This window comes from Morus notabilis, unplaced genomic scaffold (genome assembly GCF_000414095.1).
Source record: "Morus notabilis unplaced genomic scaffold, ASM41409v2 Scaffold235, whole genome shotgun sequence".
In the NCBI taxonomy this organism is placed as follows: Eukaryota; Viridiplantae; Streptophyta; class Magnoliopsida; order Rosales; family Moraceae; genus Morus; species Morus notabilis.
Genome location: NW_010360036.1, coordinates 121,305 through 139,296, shown reverse-complemented (window position 1 = coordinate 139,296; position 17,992 = coordinate 121,305). Strand labels below are relative to the sequence as shown.

The 17,992-nt window shown below is 34.3% G+C and overlaps 2 protein-coding genes across 2 annotated transcripts; both read right to left on the bottom strand.

Annotated features, from left to right (window-relative positions):
* Positions 1–1,468: 1,468 nt before the first annotated feature.
* On the bottom strand, positions 1,469–4,504 carry LOC21401042 (putative receptor-like protein kinase At1g80870). Its single transcript, XM_010095745.2, has one exon. It carries the CDS (start codon positions 4,071–4,073, stop codon positions 1,875–1,877), a length of 2,199 nt encoding a protein of 732 aa, XP_010094047.1. The 5' UTR covers positions 4,074–4,504; the 3' UTR covers positions 1,469–1,874.
* Positions 4,505–11,799: 7,295 nt separating this feature from the next.
* LOC21401041 (putative leucine-rich repeat receptor-like serine/threonine-protein kinase At2g24130) lies at positions 11,800–15,222 on the bottom strand. Its single transcript, XM_024164062.1, has 2 exons — positions 12,624–15,222; positions 11,800–12,077 (listed from the first exon to the last, which is right to left on the bottom strand). The coding sequence occupies exons 1-2, from the start codon at positions 15,220–15,222 to the stop codon at positions 11,800–11,802; spliced, it is 2,877 nt and encodes a 958-aa protein (XP_024019830.1).
* Between the last annotated feature and the right edge of the window lie 2,770 nt (positions 15,223–17,992).

Sequence of the window (17,992 nt, the reverse complement as noted above, 5' to 3'; positions counted from 1 at the left end):
AAAGGAAAATATCATTTTAGTACCTCGTGTTTTATCGAAATATATTTTTAATATCCGGTGTTTTATCCAAATCTATTTTTAGTACTCTTTTAGAAAATGTCAAAACTGGTCGTTATCACTATTTTCTGAATTGTTGATCAGAAATTTCATTGAAAATTTAAAAATATTTTAAAACACTTCTCTTCTCTGTCTCTCTCTGTGTTCCAGGGTTTGATGACCTTTCCTCCGGACTCCTTGATTTTTTTTTTATTTTTTTATAAAGGTTACAAAAAAACATTGAAACGTGATGTTTGACTTTGTGTCGTTGCATAGGAACTTCGTAGAAAATTGCTAGCTTTTCCAATTATTATATTATGCACACATTTCTTAATCATGAGCTGAAAGGAAATTAGTATAAGTGATTGAAATAGAAAATTCAAAATTTTCCAACTCTTTTCCCTTTCCCCACAGAATTTTTCTTCTTTTTCCGATTCATTTCTGCGAAAAGAAAATTATAGAAATAATGAAGGGATTAATCATAGTCCTACCTCCCTCGTGACTTAATGATATATACTTTTGTGTAGTGATTTAAATTGGCCGGCGATTACGACTTTAGTGTTTCCTGACCAGTCAACAAAAAGTATATCAACCTACATTTTGCATGAGCAATCATGACACTCATATTTCTCTACCCAACGAATAACTTCATTAATGAAGGATCCGTTTTTATTAATTCACCAAATTAATTAAATTACCGAAAACGTAAAATAAATACGAACACAGGCTCTAATTTTTCTTAATTAAGGTCGATTTGTATGACAACTCTATATCATAACAATAATTAGACTCCATACACTCAACAATATAAGAATCTAAAATTCAAAGGAAAAAAAAAAAAATTCTCATAATTAATCTGCTCCTCCCACCCTCAAGTCTTGCTATCTCCCTTGCTCCCCAGTTTTCATTGAAGTTACTAAGGCCCCGTTCATTTCGTTGATTCGAGTTTTTCTACAGTAAAAAGCTCTCACAAACAATCACATCTAACTTTTTTGCTACAATAAAAAGCTCTCACATAAAGTTACATCTCAACTCGAATTAAAAACTCGAATCAATGAACTAAACGGACAAACTTTTCATAGTCTTTTCACTGTAATAACACATTTCAAAAACTAACAAGAGACCTATAACAATGCAAGCTTTTGCATTAGCATATAAATTATGGGTTAAAAAAAACGAGAAAGTTTCAAACTTTTTCTCTGAAAGTCTCTCGTATAACAATGCAAGCTTTTGCATTAGCATATAAATTAAGGGTGAAAAGAAAAACACTAGAGAAAGTTTCAAACTTTTTCTCTGAAAGTATCTCGACCTTTGGGCAAAGAACTGTTCGATTGGGGGCCGTTAAAAGTGATCTTGAATCATTAATGGCAGGTTGACATGGAAGTACGAGTTAGTGGAAGACAAAATAAAAGCAAACAAAATACATCTCAGTCAATTCCACACCACTACTTGAAAGCAAATCTTACAATAGATTATCTTGCTTCAAACAATGCATGAGTTTTGGGCTAAGTTTTGATTTCATGAAGTAAAAAAGAAACCAAACAAAAAATCCTAAAAAAAAAAAATGACAAGGCACATAGTAAAGTCAGTGAAGATGAACATAAGCCACTGAGCCTGAAGTGGCAAAGCAAAGCATTGAAACATAAGCAGAACTCTATCTGAAATACACAAGACATAATCCACATTATGCGACACAAGCTTTGTTCCCATATTTTTGTTGGATTTTTCAATCATCTCCGCTATATTACACGCGGCCAAGAACCCCAATTAGAAAACCATAAAAGAAAGTTATTAAAAAACAAATAAAGAAAAAAAAGAGGTACAGAATGTTACAAGGCCTAGTCAGTGACCTTGTGTTTTCTTCTTGACCTGCTGTACAACTTGGAAGGTGGAGATGGAGAGAACTCAAAAGGCAATGGAGGGAGATCCATTTCCCCTCTCAGAATCCTAACAATCTCGCCGATATCCGGTCGCAACTCGGGCATTTTCTGCAGGCAAGTGATTGCCAAGTTGATGCACAAACTGGCTTGGTCCTTGTTGTACTCATCTTTCAATTTCTCATCCACAAGCTCCAAGACATTTCCAGCTTGAGCTAATTGCCTACACCAGCTTATTAGATTGGCCTTTTCGAGCTTCATTGGCGAGGCAAGAACATGTAATGGCCTTCTACCGGACACAATGACAAGGATCAGAACTCCTAAACTGTAGATATCAGCCTTCTCCATTAAGTATCCACAGCCCCCATATTCTGGTGCAACATAACACAATGTCCCTCTCATGCTTGTTGTGCTGCTAAGCTCGCGGCTGAATAGGTCTCCACTCCACATGTCACTGCCAACAGAGTGGTTGTTCTTGTTCTTCTTCCAACCCCTTCTGAAGCTGAACTCTCCATTCTCATCACACTCGTTCTGACTCTGCTCTGCAAAGTTCTTTCGCCTCCGAAAGTAAAACCGCCTGCCCAAATCGAAATGTGGAATTTTGAAGCCTTTCTTCCACTTGGTCTCAAGGCTCTTTAGCTTACTACTACTACTACTTCCTTTCTTCTTGCTAATCTCTGCTAGGTGTTCTTCTCTCCACCACTCTTGCATCTTTCTCGGCTTCTTCTTGCAGTTTCTCCTCCACCTCGACTCTTTCTTCTCGAACACTTTATCCGAATGTTTGAACCCGAATCCTTGTAAATGGGGCTCATTTCCTTCTTCCAACTCATCTAAGGCGGTTGAATGCTCTTCTCCTTCAACTTTCTCCTGAATGGTCTTCTTTCCTTCATCCCAATCAGGGTTTGTTGAAGGGCAAATCTGACTCCCTATCCACTCCATAACATAATCTTTACTACACAATTCACCACTCCCATCTTGTCTCCACCACCAATCTTTACCCCATTGTTTAGCATCCAAAGCCTCATCAACAGGAGAAGAAGTGTTATTGGAATTCAACTCCTTACTATGATCAATACTACAAGGAGGCTCATCGTCATAAGGAACAAATTTATGATTCCAACCATCTCCACCAAAATCCACAATTGAAACCTCCTTCCCTTTTGCATTATTACCACCACTCCTAATTACATCACTCTCAGTTGCTATGTTAGCATTATAATTAACAGAATTCAAGTTCAAAGCTTTAGCATTATAATAACATGATCGACTATTTTTTGATGAAGAAGAAGCTTGCAAGGCAAGAGCAAAATCTACCTCATGAGCACTACTCTCCACTGGAGTACTAACTGTTGGAGTCTCAGCAGTCAAATTCCCAGAAAGCTCTTGGCTTTTCCAAAGCTCTTGACTCTTCCCCAAGTCCTGACTAAACATGTCAACACCAAACTCTCCCTCCACCTTAATCCTTGACAACCCGAAATCCGAAATCTTTGCTCTGTAATCAAAATCTAGAAGAACATTACTTGGCTTAATGTCTCCATGAATAACCGGTGGATCACATCCCAAATGCAAGAACTCAAGCGCTCTAGTCACGTCCAAAATGACCTCAAACCTTCTTTCCCAACTCAAACTTGAAACCCCATCTCCAAAAAGTGATTCCTGAAGGCTCTTATTAGGCATATACTCATAAACAAGGATTCTGTTATTCTTTTCAACGCAATAGCCCAAAAGGGTCACCAGAAAAGGTGATCTTAGCCCACCAAGAATCTGCAGCTCATTCTGAAACTCCCTCTCTGTCTGCAAAGACAAAGCGTCAAGCCTCTTAATGGCAATCAACTTCCCACTTCTCAGAATGCCTCTAAAGACAGTGCCTGAACCGCCTTTGCCTATAACATTGGAAGCATCAAAATCATTACTGGCATTCTTGAGCTCTTTGTAGGAGAATCTCTGGAGTTTGAGAGGTGCACTAGAATCAAATGGAATGGTTTTAGCCCTGTGGACAAGGGAGTGCCAAAGATGGTAAAGAAAGTAGATAATTGAGGCTAGTATAACTAGAGAAGCTGAGATTGTGAGAGCCAAGAACAAGACTCTAGTTTTGGTCAAGAAACTTGGTGGTCTTGGAGTTAAAGAGCTGGGATTTGCTGGGAAAGGCCTTGAAGGCATATTGGGGATTTTTTTTTTTTTTTTTTTTTTTGGTTCTGGGATTTGTTGGTGGTTGTTTTGGTATCACAAAGTGTTAGAACTTAGAAGAAGCAAAGAGTTAGAAGAGAAGGAGAAAGGAATCTGAAAATGTTCATTGTCACATTTTCTTTTTTTTTTTTTTCCTTTTTTTCTTCTTCTTTTCTTTCAGTAGTATCCTATGCGGTTTTGCTTTACAGTTGGAATAATCCAAGGAGAGATTGTAGCTAAATTCTGGTGATTTTAGTGATTAGGAAATCAGGATTTACATAAAAGGAGATGATGGAAGGGAGGGTCCCAAGACTACTTTTGACTAAAGAGAAAGCTCCTCAATCAAAGAATTATGAAAAAGAAAAAGAAAAAAAAAACAAAAAACAAAAAGAGAAAAAAAAAATTATTTTGGAGGCAAAGATGGAATACAGTTGTGGAGGTAAGGTTGGAAGTTTTTCTGAACCATGGTTTTTGTCTTACAGGCCATGATGTGTGGGTTAGGCACGTGCACTGGCTCAGATTAATTGATAAGCGGTGGTTTTATTTTATTTTTTTGTACCATTTTTTTTTTTCTGACTTGGGAAGATTCACATGTTTTGTATTCTTGGATATGAAAGAGATTCCCACTACTCATTATTCTAGTTAGTTGGTCCTCTTGTATAAATATTTATTACTCTCTGCTAATCAACAAAATTCCCTTAATTTCAGGTATAAACTGAGTTTTATCTAAAACCATTTAAGATTCATTTAGTTAATAGTTTGAATCAGTAATTTTTTATTTTAATATTTAAATTTTAAATTTTTTATGAGAATAAAATATTGTAATATAATTAAAATTATGAATTTAAACGTATAAAATAAACGAATTTTTATTACCGGTCTTGGTCCAACATTCAGTGAGAAATGGAAGGAGAATTCAGCGACAGAAGCTGATTGGAAAATGATATAACTTAAATTCTGATAGTTGTTTTCCACAGTTGAGTGTCCCACTGTTCCTAAAAAAATGTCATTTATTTATTAAGGGTGTATATATATATATATATATATTTCAAAGTTGACCAATAAGATATGAACTAAATTTGCTAGCTTTAATGATCTGGTAGAAAATAGAGGTGTGGGAGATGAAATATAGTACTGATATGATACGCTGTGAAAGGGCCCTCATTTGCATTAATTTAGCATTAAAGAAAGAAGGTTCTCAATAAAAAAAAAATGGATATCAATGAGAAAGGAATCAATCTTCATAAAAGCATAAATTTCAACGAACTCCTTTTAGTAGAGACAAACAACGGGTTAGTAGTTCCTTTAAATGAATCAATATTGGTTCAAGGCAAACAAAACTTGAGACTTTTCCTAATTGTTTCAATATAATGTTACCATTCAGGAAGTAATTGTCAATTAATTTGACATTTAGAACTTAGTGAATATAATTTGGTCCTATATTAGAATTATTGTTCAAAAATAATTTAAAATTATTCACATGAATCCTCCTAAGGTACGACCAGTTAAATCTTGTTGGACAGTACAACGCTTTGCAAGGTTTTGTATGATGGTTAAAAAAAAAAAAAAAAAGATCTTGACAGTCAAACTTTTTTATTGTTGGATTTCACTTAATAAAAACAAACTCAACAGTCCAATTGATTTGTTCATCCTTCAACGCTTCATAAATGGTTTGTAATGTGTGACATATTTAATGAAAAAAAAAAAATGTCTCATAGTCTTTGCCTAAACTTTAACCCTGCAAATTTAAGTTTACATATAAATTAGTCCATACACAAATCAACAAAAACCTAACTCATTAGAACTAATGAAATAAATCCACCCAAAATCGCTGACTAGCAAAAAAAAAAAAAAAAAATCCACCCAAAATCCAAAATCACATATACATATCGTATATCTCTTAATAATAAAGTCAAGTCCTTATATAGCAGATATACTTTATGGCCACCAATATCATGTTACAATCATGCTAATTTTAGGTCAGTCTAAGGGACCCTAATCCTTATAATGTGGTGACCACAAAATGGCCGCACATTCTCTGGAACCCCTTTTAGGCTTTTTAAAGTACTTTGACACAATACATAATGCTTTACACTCGCAGATATATCTGCAAGACATGCATGCCAAGTCTTTTACTTTAATAAATCTGCGCATAAAAAAAAGAAAGAAAGAAAGAAAGAAAAGAGAAAACCTTATCGGTGCAATGTTGCTGTTGGGATAATGCTTGTCCACCGCACAGGCCTTTGCTTTTTTGTGTTTGTGTGTGTAATGCAAAGAAACAACATATGAAAGATATCCAAACCAAGGAACATGCTTCTGGTGGCTCGTGGGTCCTACCCACCAACAGGAGATATGTTAGATTTCACATAGCGACACTTGGCTGGTTTTTCTTATATATATATATATATATATACACATACATACATACATATATATAGATATATAAATATATATTGCTTTCTCTTGGGCAGTACTATACTGATGGTTTTTGTAGTTTTTCTGAGCTTTTTGGTCGTGGCTCTGCATGCTTGTATTCTTCCTTAACGTCGTTATACATACACAGTATTCATATTTACACAAAATCACGTTTAAAAACCTGTTCAAACCTCACAAAAGGGGCCTTACACAAAAATCATGTTCGCCTGTATTACTGTATTAGTACAGGCTTTAAAAAAAAATCAAACACTTAGCAAGTACACTGCACAATTTTCTAGCTCTTCATATTAAAAAGAATCTATAGTTGGGTAAAATATATATATATATATATATATTCTAGCAATAATTTAGCTTTGATCTTTATTTGACATAGTCAAATTCTCGTGCTTTACGTTTTCTTTTTCTTTTTCTTTTTTCATGCTATTGTGGAGAAATCAAAGAACAAGGTTATAAGTAGATAATGTAATGCAGCAACGAAAAGATAATTAGTTCATGTGTCGAAACAGTTAATGATGGGAACCCATTTGGATTTGAGATATGCTTCAATCAGAAAACATGACATGTGGAAAACTGAAATGACTCCACTAATATGTGTCCTAATCATTTTTACCCGTCATCGTTTTCCACGTTATTAAAACAACATGATTTATTATTTTATCCAATTGCACCATCTTGTGGGTCTACGTAGCAAAAGCATTCTGACAAAAATACTATGTTTAATTTCATACAAGATAACATTAATTGAACTCCTGATAACAAAAACAAAAACATTAATTAAACTCGGCCTCATGACCAGGACAACCTAGACAGGATATACGTTCCTGTTCTTTTCTTCTTTTCAGTTAATTTAGAAAATGTAGCGTTTACTTTTCAAGACAAACCTAATAAAGGTCTTTCAAAATTAAAATTTAAAAACGAATTATTACTCATAAATGATCAACTCCATAGAGTTAAGTACTACTTATATTATTTACCAAATAAAGTAATGCTCTAGCTTGGTATTTATATTAAATACTTTCAGCCGCAGTAGTACTGCTGCATATTTTAAAATAAAGTTATCAATATTGTTAGTTATTGAACTATGAGTACCTGATACTTTGGTTTTTGAACTTTTTAATTTTCACGAATTACTTCTTAAATTAGTAGACAAGCATTAATTAGTAAGGAAAAAAAAAGTTCTTTGTTGCGCCATAGCTATTTCTCCCAAGTGGGACGTCGAGAACTACATAAGTTATGATTAGGTTTAGCCATCGAGGAGTACAGATACGAAGGTTGCGTTTGATAGATATATCCAGAATCATGATTTTAGATCTTAGTTCATAATCAGTGTTTGTTTACAGTGATTTTGAATCATGATCAGTGTTTTGTTTGGATGATTATAAATCATGATTCAGAATCAGTGTTTCTGTTAAACCAGAATCACTTATGATTCTAAAACCACCCTCCTCTTGATTCAAGGTGATTCAAACCTCTGATTCTGAATCATAGTTTCAGAATCATTATTTGAAACCCAAATCATGAATCATGATTATAGTTTTAGAATCATGATTAGAACCACCCTGATTTGAATCATCGTACCAAACGAACCCAGTGTTGAGTATCTCATGCCACACTGCGTAATGTGGTCGAGAAGTCCCAATAGGATCACCGAGATATTTGTGTAGATGAGTCGACAAGTCTGGAAAAAGAGAAAGGATCAGCATGAAGCCCGCCAAATTAGGAAGAGATAATCCTCATCTCACATTCAAATTCAACTAGAAGATCAAAAATGGATTATCGTCTGCAGTCATGTACTTAAATTCAAATAATTGAATATAGAGATAAAGTTACGAAAATTTTTATCTCGAAAGAGCGATAAAGAAGCATGTCTCATAAGGTAATCTAGAGATAAGAGATATCATGTACATGAGGACTTATAAATAAGGGTTCAGCTCCTCATTTAATTTTTACGCACCATTTTCTGTTAAAAGGGAGGTCTTTTGTACTCTTCGAGATTTAGTGTATCCACAAATGGACGTAAGCAATGAGATTCTGCCGAAGCACTATAAATTTTTGTGTTTCTTTTATTTTCTGCATTTATATTTTAATTAATTTGTGAGAGTCACGACGCAAGTGTTCTGGAGAGATTAAATTCTGAATTTCGTCAACATTCTTGTACATGAAAAAGAAGGGAAAAAATCACAGGACCAATAATATTGTATATTCACGTTAAATAGCTGTTGAATAAATATTATATATATATATATATAGTTTGTTTACAGTGATTTTGAATCATGATCAGTGTTTTGTTTGGATGATTCTAAATCATGATTCAGAATCAGTGTTTCTGTTGAATCAGAATCACTTATGATTCTAAAACCACCCTCCTCTTGATTCAAGGTGATTCAAACCTCTGATTCTGAATCATAGTTTCAGAATCATGATTTGAAACCCAAATCATGAATCATGATTATAGTTTTAGAATCATGATTAGAATCACCCTGATTTGAATCATCGTACCAAACGAACCCAGTGTTGAGTATCTCATGCCACACTGCGTAATGTGGTCGAGAAGTCCCAATAGGATCACCGAGATATTTGTGTAGATGAGTCGACAAGTCTGGAAAAAGAGAAAGGATCAGCATGAAGCCCGCCAAATTAGGAAGAGATAATCCTCATCTCACATTCAAATTCAACTAGAAGATCAAAAATGGATTATCGTCTGCAGTCATGTACTTAAATTCAAATAATTGAATATAGAGATAAAGTTACGAAAATTGTTATCTCGAAAGAGCGATAAAGAAGCATGTCTCATAAGGTAATCTAGAGACAAGAGATATCATGTACATGAGGACTTATAAATAAGGGTTCAGCTCCTCATTTAATTTTTACGCACCATTTTCTGTTAAAAGGGAGGTCTTTTGTACTCTTCGAGATTTAGTGTATCCACAAATGGACGTAAGCAATGAGATTCTGCCGAAGCACTATAAATTTTTGTGTTTCTTTTATTTTCTGCATTTATATTTTAATTAATTTGTGAGAGTCACGACGCGAGTGTTCTGGAGAGATTAAATTCTGAATTTCGTCAACATTCTTGTACATGAAAAAGAAGGGAAAAAATCACAGGACCAATAATATTGTATATATATTCACGTTAAATAGCTGTTGAATAAATATTATATATGTGTGTGTGTGTGTGTGTGTGTGTGTGTGTATCTAAGAATCTAAGCTTAGTTGGATAAAATCTTGGAAGGTGATTCAACAGTGGTCCAAAAGTGAAGGAAACAAGGTTCAGAAATTTCCCTGGACTTATAGTCCTGTTTTGGAATCTGCTAAGAATTACGTTTAGTAGTTTTCATCAGTTCACTGCAGTTGGACGGAAAAGGATTATATACATATATATATATATATTTATATATAATTTTTTTGCAGAGTATAATTCCTGTAACTAAAAGGACATTACCTCTTTATCTAATTTGGCATGTTTTGCACTACAGTTCCTTCCTGCCTTTGTAAAAGCCACTCTTTGTTTTTTTTTTTTTTTTTTTTTTTTTTTTTTGCTAAAATGTTTTGGTTCCTTTTCTAGTTCATTGCATATATCGCTTCCCCAGTTAAAGAATAAAGAGAAAAGAAAAAGGAAATCCAAAAGCTTAAGATATATATATATATATATATATATATATTTGTCTGGGCTTTTAGTTAATTATGTGCAATCTGATAAGACTATATGCTTAAGTGCTAAGCTGAAGCATAAACATCTTTTCCCACCTTTTATATATTCTTTCTTCTCCTTTTTATCTCCTTTTCTCTTTTTTTTTTGTTTATTTAATTCTGTAATTTACAAGAAGAGAGAGTAATGGGAATACATTAATTTTTTTTTTTTTTTTTTGCTAAAAGTTTTTGACTTTGTAATGTTTTTGGCAGCTCCATAAGTAAAGCATAACAGCCAATTCTGACTATAGGGTTATGTTTAGGGTTTGGCCAAAGTAACAATAATATTCCATAGGCAAGCGACAAAAACAAAAGCCTTGAAAAAGTTCAACAACATCTAGTGTAAAAAAGAGACTGTAAGTTCCAGCTTTTGGTATTTTGTTTTTTATTCAATTTCCACGGAAATAAGGAACAAGGGGTAGATAGTTTTGAATGAAATGAATCATGGAAGTGGCCCAATGTTATGAAGAGAATTTAAGGAGAATTCATCAATGTCCACCCTCCAATATTTTGACTTTAGAGATAAAGTTGAGTGAGCTTAAAACATGTATCATTAAAAGTGGAACCTCATCCAAACTAAGTCTAGGCATTCATTGCCACGATTTAAAGTGAACACTAAAAGTAGATAAATACTTTTTTAAAGCGTATGAGTTTAAATTTTTATCTTTTATTTTTTAATAATATCTTTTTGGTCAAGACCTCATCCAAACTAAGTCTAGGCATTCATTGCCACGATTTAAAGTGAACGCTAAAAGTAGATAAATACTTTTTTAAAACGTACGAGTCTAAATTTTTATATTTTATTTTTTAATAATATCTTTTTAGTCGATCAACGATATTAGTTAAAAGGGTAGTAATTAAGAATAATGGGTAAAAATCAAAATCAATGCACCTTTAAGCGTAAGTTTAGTATTTTCTCTTAGAAAGAGGGAAAAAAAAACATTATATCAAATTGTTGACCCAAACAAAATTACACGAAACAGAGTTAGGCTAATTGTATTTGTAGATTAAAGTCAAATCTTTTCCTAAAAGTGATATATTTGATATAACAACTCTTTAAAATAGATTTTCTACCCCCAAAAAAAAAAAAAAACACTCTTTAAAATGGATATTCATTCACGCGATATAGCTGAAATTATGGAATCCGTGCCTATTAAAAAAGAAAAAATAAACAAGAGAAAATATGATCCCCTAACTCACTCTACTATTTTTAGTTTTGCGCCCTTCTCTTAGAACTCTGTCTTTTTTAAGTTAGTATTTAAAGAGCATAACATCTTTACGCTAAATTTAAATGAAAAGAACTAACAGATTAAGAGTCCGTTTAGTTTGCTGATTCGAGTTGAGATGTGACTTTATGTAAGAGTTTTTTACTGTAATAAAAAAGTTAGATGTGACTGTTTTTTAGAGCTTTTTATTGTAACAAAACTCGAATTTTAAACGCAAATCGGTAAAATGAATAGGGTCTAAATTTCATCAATTAGTATTTTAGTAGTTATACGATGTGCAAAACAAGAATAACGTACGTAACTTCAATTACGAATAATCCTTTAAAAGTTGCTAGAAAATGGATATTTAACCAAGTCTTTAGTTTGGATTAGATTATTTTAGTGACACGACAAAGATCTCTCTTCAACCGATTAAGATCAACAGCAACATCTAACATTGTGGGCCTAGATGAGGGAGAATCTTGTGTGCAACGAAGGCCCAGCTCAATCAAAGATCCAATTGAAACTTCCCATATTTTCTTCCTCTTACTTGAGAGATCTCGTGAAGCCCTCGCCATACCAGCATCTACCACTTTTTCAATGTTTTCATGGCGATAACTCTTGCTGACCCAGTGCTGTAGTGTTAGCCCCCCAACAAACATGTCGTTTGTTGGTCTCTTTCCCGTCACCATCTCTAACACAAGAATGCCAAAGCTGTATACATCCCCTTTTGTTGTCGTTTTTGAACCAAGCCCGTATTCTGCATAAGAAGAAAATCAGTCCAGCCCTTGTCTTTAAAATGCTTTACAATTATTTTAACACTACTACTCAAGTATTATTAGCATTGTGATAGTTTATTATTAAGTCTTTTAAATGATTAGTCTTTGAATTTAATTTCTTAATCATTTTTTTTTATCGCTGATCATAAAATTAACAATACTTTATCTGTAATCATATATGCATTGTGTGTAACTGGAAATCTTTTAGAAACAACAAAATCCTATGCAACATCATTAAAGTTAGAGCACTTAAGCCCTGTAAAGTTTTTTTTGTATAAATTCCAAAATATCACGCGATGACCACATGATAACTATCTTTTGCTAAATTTCTAAGCTCTATCGTTTATTTAACACTAAATTCAAAGACCAGAAGTAAAATAATTTTATTGACGGTGAAAATCCACCAATATATAAAAAAAGGTGAAGTGAAGCACCTGGTGGGATGTATCCAACAGAGCCAACTAAAATATTGTCTGAAGTAGAGTTTTCTAAGTTCTCAGCAGCTCCTTTTGGAGTTAGCAATGTTGAAATCCCGAAATCAGAAACCAAAGCCGTCATGTCACTATTAAGAAGTACATTGCTTGGCTTTAGATCACAATGTATGACTACAATTGGAGCCTGGTGATGCAAATAAGCCATTCCTTCCGCTACATCACTGCATATGTTTACTCTTTGTGCCAGAGTCAGACAAGAAGAACGTGAAGATAAACGGTTCGACGGAAGTTCATAGAGACGGCTGTCCAAACTCCCATTTGCCATGTAAGGAAAAACAAGTGCCTTGAAATCAGGGAAACTGCACACTGTTATAATCCTGATCACATTCCTGTGTCGAATTATTTTCAGGGCTTCGCATTCTCTGCGAAAACTATCGATCGAGCTACTAGATTGCGTGTGTAACACCTTTACAGCAATGGTTGTTCCGTTTGAAAGAACTCCCTTATATACGTGCCCATAGCTGCCCGAGCCGATTAGTGTCTTGTCATGAAACCCTTCAGTGGCATCTGCCAACTCTCTATATGTGATCCTTGGGATGTTGTGAATGAATTCGGGTGATGTTGGTTCTGTTACAACTTGAGCCTTTTTGGATGGAACCACAACAATGCACCCGAAGCAGAAGGCACAACATGTTGCCAAGAACAAGGCTAATAATATCGTCATAATGAGAAAGACGATCAGGAAAACTCGAGAATGAAATAAATGTCTCTTGTGAGTGCAGAGGGGTCGCTTGCAGCAGGGTAATGGTGTGCCACCAACTATTCCGCAAAGACGCGAATTTCCCAAGAATGACAATTGGGTGACAGAATTGAAGATGCCCCCGGAGGGAATTGTTCCCACAAAGTCGTTGAATGAGAGGTTAAGATATGTAAGTGTGACACTATTGTTCAGCTTTGATGAAATTATTCCAGACAAGTGATTCCTTGAAACATCAAAACTTTCAAGGTCTTTTAGATCAACTAGAGAATCTGGAAGTTTCCCTTCTAGAGAGTTATTCGAGAAATTTATCAACCGCACTGAAATGCAGCTTGATATCTGCGGGAAAATGGATCCGCTGAGGTTGTTCGATGAAAAGTCCATCTCTTGAACATCTTCTAGTTTGCTTAGCTCGAGTGGCAAAGGGCCTTCAAGCTGATTATTTGAGAAGTTTATAAATATTCTAATTCCACTCATACCTGATATTTCAGAAGGGATTTTCCCCGCCAGCCTATTGTAGGACAAATCAATCGTCAGCAGCTCCGTGCAGCGTCCCAACGTGGAAGGAATCTTACCAGAAAGCTGATTGTTGTTGAGGAACATATTACTCAACCGAGACAAATTTCCTAGACTTTCTGGGATTTCTCCAAAGAATTTGTTATGTGAAAGATCAAGCAAACCCAAAGAAGGAAATTTGCCCAACACTTTTGGAATTGGACCAGAGAAGCAGTTGTGCGACAGAAACAGTTGTTCCAACCTCGGTAACACGCGCATTTCATCCGAAATTGTTCCAGTCATGAGGTTGGATGACAAGTTCAACATCCTAAGCTTTGAAAAATTAGATATACTTGGAGGAATTGATCCGAAAATTTTGTTGTCTTGCAATAACATGACTGTCAAGTTGGCACCAAGGAATTGGCCAATGGAAGCAGGCAATGTTCCGCCGAAGCCCATGCCCGCCATCTCGAGCTCCTCTAGGCCAGTGCAGTTCCGAACAGCATCAAAGAATGGGCTAAGATCAGTGTTCCCATTATGGCTTTTCATCTTGTTAAACGACAGATGAAGAAAAATAAGGGAAGGGAAACTGCCAATAATCTCTGTGGGTAATTCACCTGAAAAATGATTGTATTCCACATCTAAATTCAAAAGTGATGAAATATTTATTAAAGACAGAGGAAGTACTCCACTGAATCGGTTGTTGTACAGATTGAGGCTCCATAAGTTTACGCAATTCCCAATCTCTGTTGGGATTTCTCCGGAAAAGGAGTTTGCAGAAACGTCTAGATTTTGAAAGGATGAGGAGCAGTTTGAGAAGAAAGCAGGGGAAAATGTACCGTTCAAATTGTTATCCAAGAGAATTACAGTTTTTAGATTGGGAAGAAGGGAAAGGGAATCTGGTATTGGACCGAACAAGTTATTCCCTTCAAGCAAGAGAGATTTAAGGTGTGTAAGGGAAGAGAATTCACGAGGAATAGTTCCAAACAAGTGACTATTAACAATCCATAGAATACGAAGACCGGTGAGATTCGAAAGAAATGGCGAAAGGACACCGACGAGTTGACTCTCGTTGAGGACAAGTTGAGAAACTCGGTGGTGATTTCTGTCGCATTTTACACCGTTGAAGTGGCAGACATGAACGGAGTCATTCCAGTTTGAAAGCACGGAAAAGGGATCTTCTGTGATGCCTTTCTTGAATCGCAGAAGAGCGGCTTTGTCCACGACCAGAGAGTGGCGAGGATGGTGGTGATAAGGACCATGATCCCGAGCTGCGCGGCCCCAAACCCAAGTTACGACTGCATGTTGTAGCACAAGAAACAGAAACATGGTATTGACATAAACCATGTTGAACGACACAAAAAATTTCCTCAAAGAGTCATAATTCTAATATTGTCACGTCGTATCAATATTTTTACTTTCATCGTTCTTGACTAAATCAACTTGTACTGCAATACTCTCGTGTATCACACACACGCATTCACGTCCTTTAGACAGTAAAAGATCTTGACAATGACTTTTATATGATGCACGTTTCTACAGATTATGACAGTTACAAATCATTTTGAATGAGACGAAGGGCCTAATAATGGGCAGGTGATGATCGATTATAAGGATTCACTCAAGATTTGTATCTTCTCTAGTGGACGCACTTACCGAGTATTATATTATATCTCTCTCCAGTTAGTCATACTTGCCCGCAGAATTTACTCGTCTCTATCCCATGGCAAAGTGTGAGATTATACATGTTATTATATTCCTTGATTTAAAATAAAAATAAAAATAAAAATAAAAATAAAACCTTGGAGGTGAGGGATTTTTGAACTCTATATTCCACATTAGATTTAGGTGGGCGCTGTGTAGTATAAATCAACGAAGTATTATTGATTTATTTCGGCAATTTTCAAGTGGTACCTTTTTCAGCTTCAAAATTGGTATGATGGAAAGGAATATATATGTGTATATATATAGATATATAAATGTGTGACAATTGATGAGATTAAATTCTTAATATATGTCACATTATAAAATTTTTATATTTGATGAGTAACCATTAAAAATTAGAAAAAATGTTATTGTAAATTATTGTTTCTGAAAATATTTGATGGATAACCATTAAAAATTGAAAAAGATGTTGTTATTGTAAATTATTGTTTCTAAAAATAACTTGATGTCATGACATATGATAAAATCTCAAATCTCATAGAATCTCAAATCAAAATGCATAAACAAACTAAAAACCAAATCCATAATCAATCACAAATCTCATAGAATAACACAATCTTAAAGCTAAAATAGAGGAAGAGAGAGAGAATAAAGAACTAGATGCAAATCAAGCTCCGCAATCTTCAATCTTTCTTCGGATCTTCAAGCAAGCCCTCAAATCCTTGTATTCTCCTTTTTAGGGTTCTGGGTTTTTAGGTCTCCAAAGAGCCTTCTTTTCTAAGGATTTTGTGCCTTTTTTTCCTCTCCAATTTTAGAAAAATGAGTCTCTCCCCTTTTATATATCTCCAAATCAGCTCAAACTAATAGCATTTCGTGTCTGGACACTGCAGCGGATCAATTTCCCACTACAGCGCCACTAAGATTTTTGAAAAACCCCAGCAAAACTGGCGCAACCACTGCAGCGGATGCATTTCCTGCTGCGGCGGGTGTATGATTTTGATAAAGATTTTCGCCTTCTATATGGCTGAATTAGTGTTTGGCATCTTCACAAAAAGTTGTACTTCTGTCTCTTATCTTTCCAACGCCACTAAGATCATCTCATTTGAACTTTAGATGAGAGAATTATATCCTAAATACTGAAATATGTTCCGAAGTCAAATTTTCGTTCATTTTATTTCATTTTAACTTCAACCTACAAAAATAAAATAAAAACTCATTAAATTAATAAAAATGCTTAAAAATTACAAATGCTCAAAGTAAAAAGTAATTGATTTGTGAATAAAATTTTCACTCATCAAACTACATCCGAGAAGAAAAAAAAAAAAAATATATATATATATATATAAGGCGCTTTTTTTAACCTTTTTTGCTAATAAACGTTGTCTTTTCTTTTCTTTGGTTTTTTTTTTAAAGTGTTTTTTTTTTTCCTCACTGAGGCAAAATGACATTTTGGTTATGTGGAAGAAAGATGAATGTCGTTTTACACATTGAATCAAAGTTATGTGCAACGGTTATAACAGTAGAACTATTTGCCCAACCTCCTGAAAATGAGTTTAGATCTGCTGTCTCTATTTTTTTATCTTGGTGGTAGTTCTTCTACTAATTACTTGTCATGTCATCTAGATTTAGAAATCTTACTATGTAAATAGGAACAAAATAGTAAAAATATTTAAGCAAATCACGATGTGTCAAAATTTAATTAGAGAAACAACTACCGAGATAGGAACATCGGACAATTTGCTTGATTCTCTCTAACTTACGCGTCAAACACATAATCCCTCACAATATGTGCATAATTTTTTTTTATCAGCTTTTGAAAATAAAAAATGATCATTATTCATTGCCTCTCCTCATTCTTTTGTTTCTTATTTATTTTGTATTTAAACTCTGACTTTATGTGATAATTCCTCCAAAACTTTTTTTTCTTTATGTCATTCTGTTTTTTTAGAATTTACCTTGATCAATTCTTGTTGTGGATTAGGTTTTATAATTGCCGAATTTGATGCATATTTGATGCCAAAAATAGTAAATACATTTGATGGATGGTATTCACCGAGGAGTAGCCTTGTTTCAGACTTTTGTCTGGAAAAAAAAAAAAAACCCATAGATATTGAAAAATGATTACCAGGATTGAATTTAATGCAACAAATTTCTAATGATTGAATTTGATTTCTGTTATTTGGTAGTATGTGAATTCACCTAGAACTTGCTTCTGAATCCTCAAATTTTAGTCCTTTACCTATGTAACCGATTCATCAAAATGTTTGAGTGTGGATTCAAGTCACAGTACATTGGAGAATGTTTGAGTGTGGATTTTAGTCCTTTACCTATGTTTGACAATGTTTGAGTGTGGATTCAATCACAAAATATACATAATATATTTTTTTTCAGGAAAAATCCTTGACTTAAATACATGAATTGCATTATTTAAATTATAAGATTTTCTTGGTCA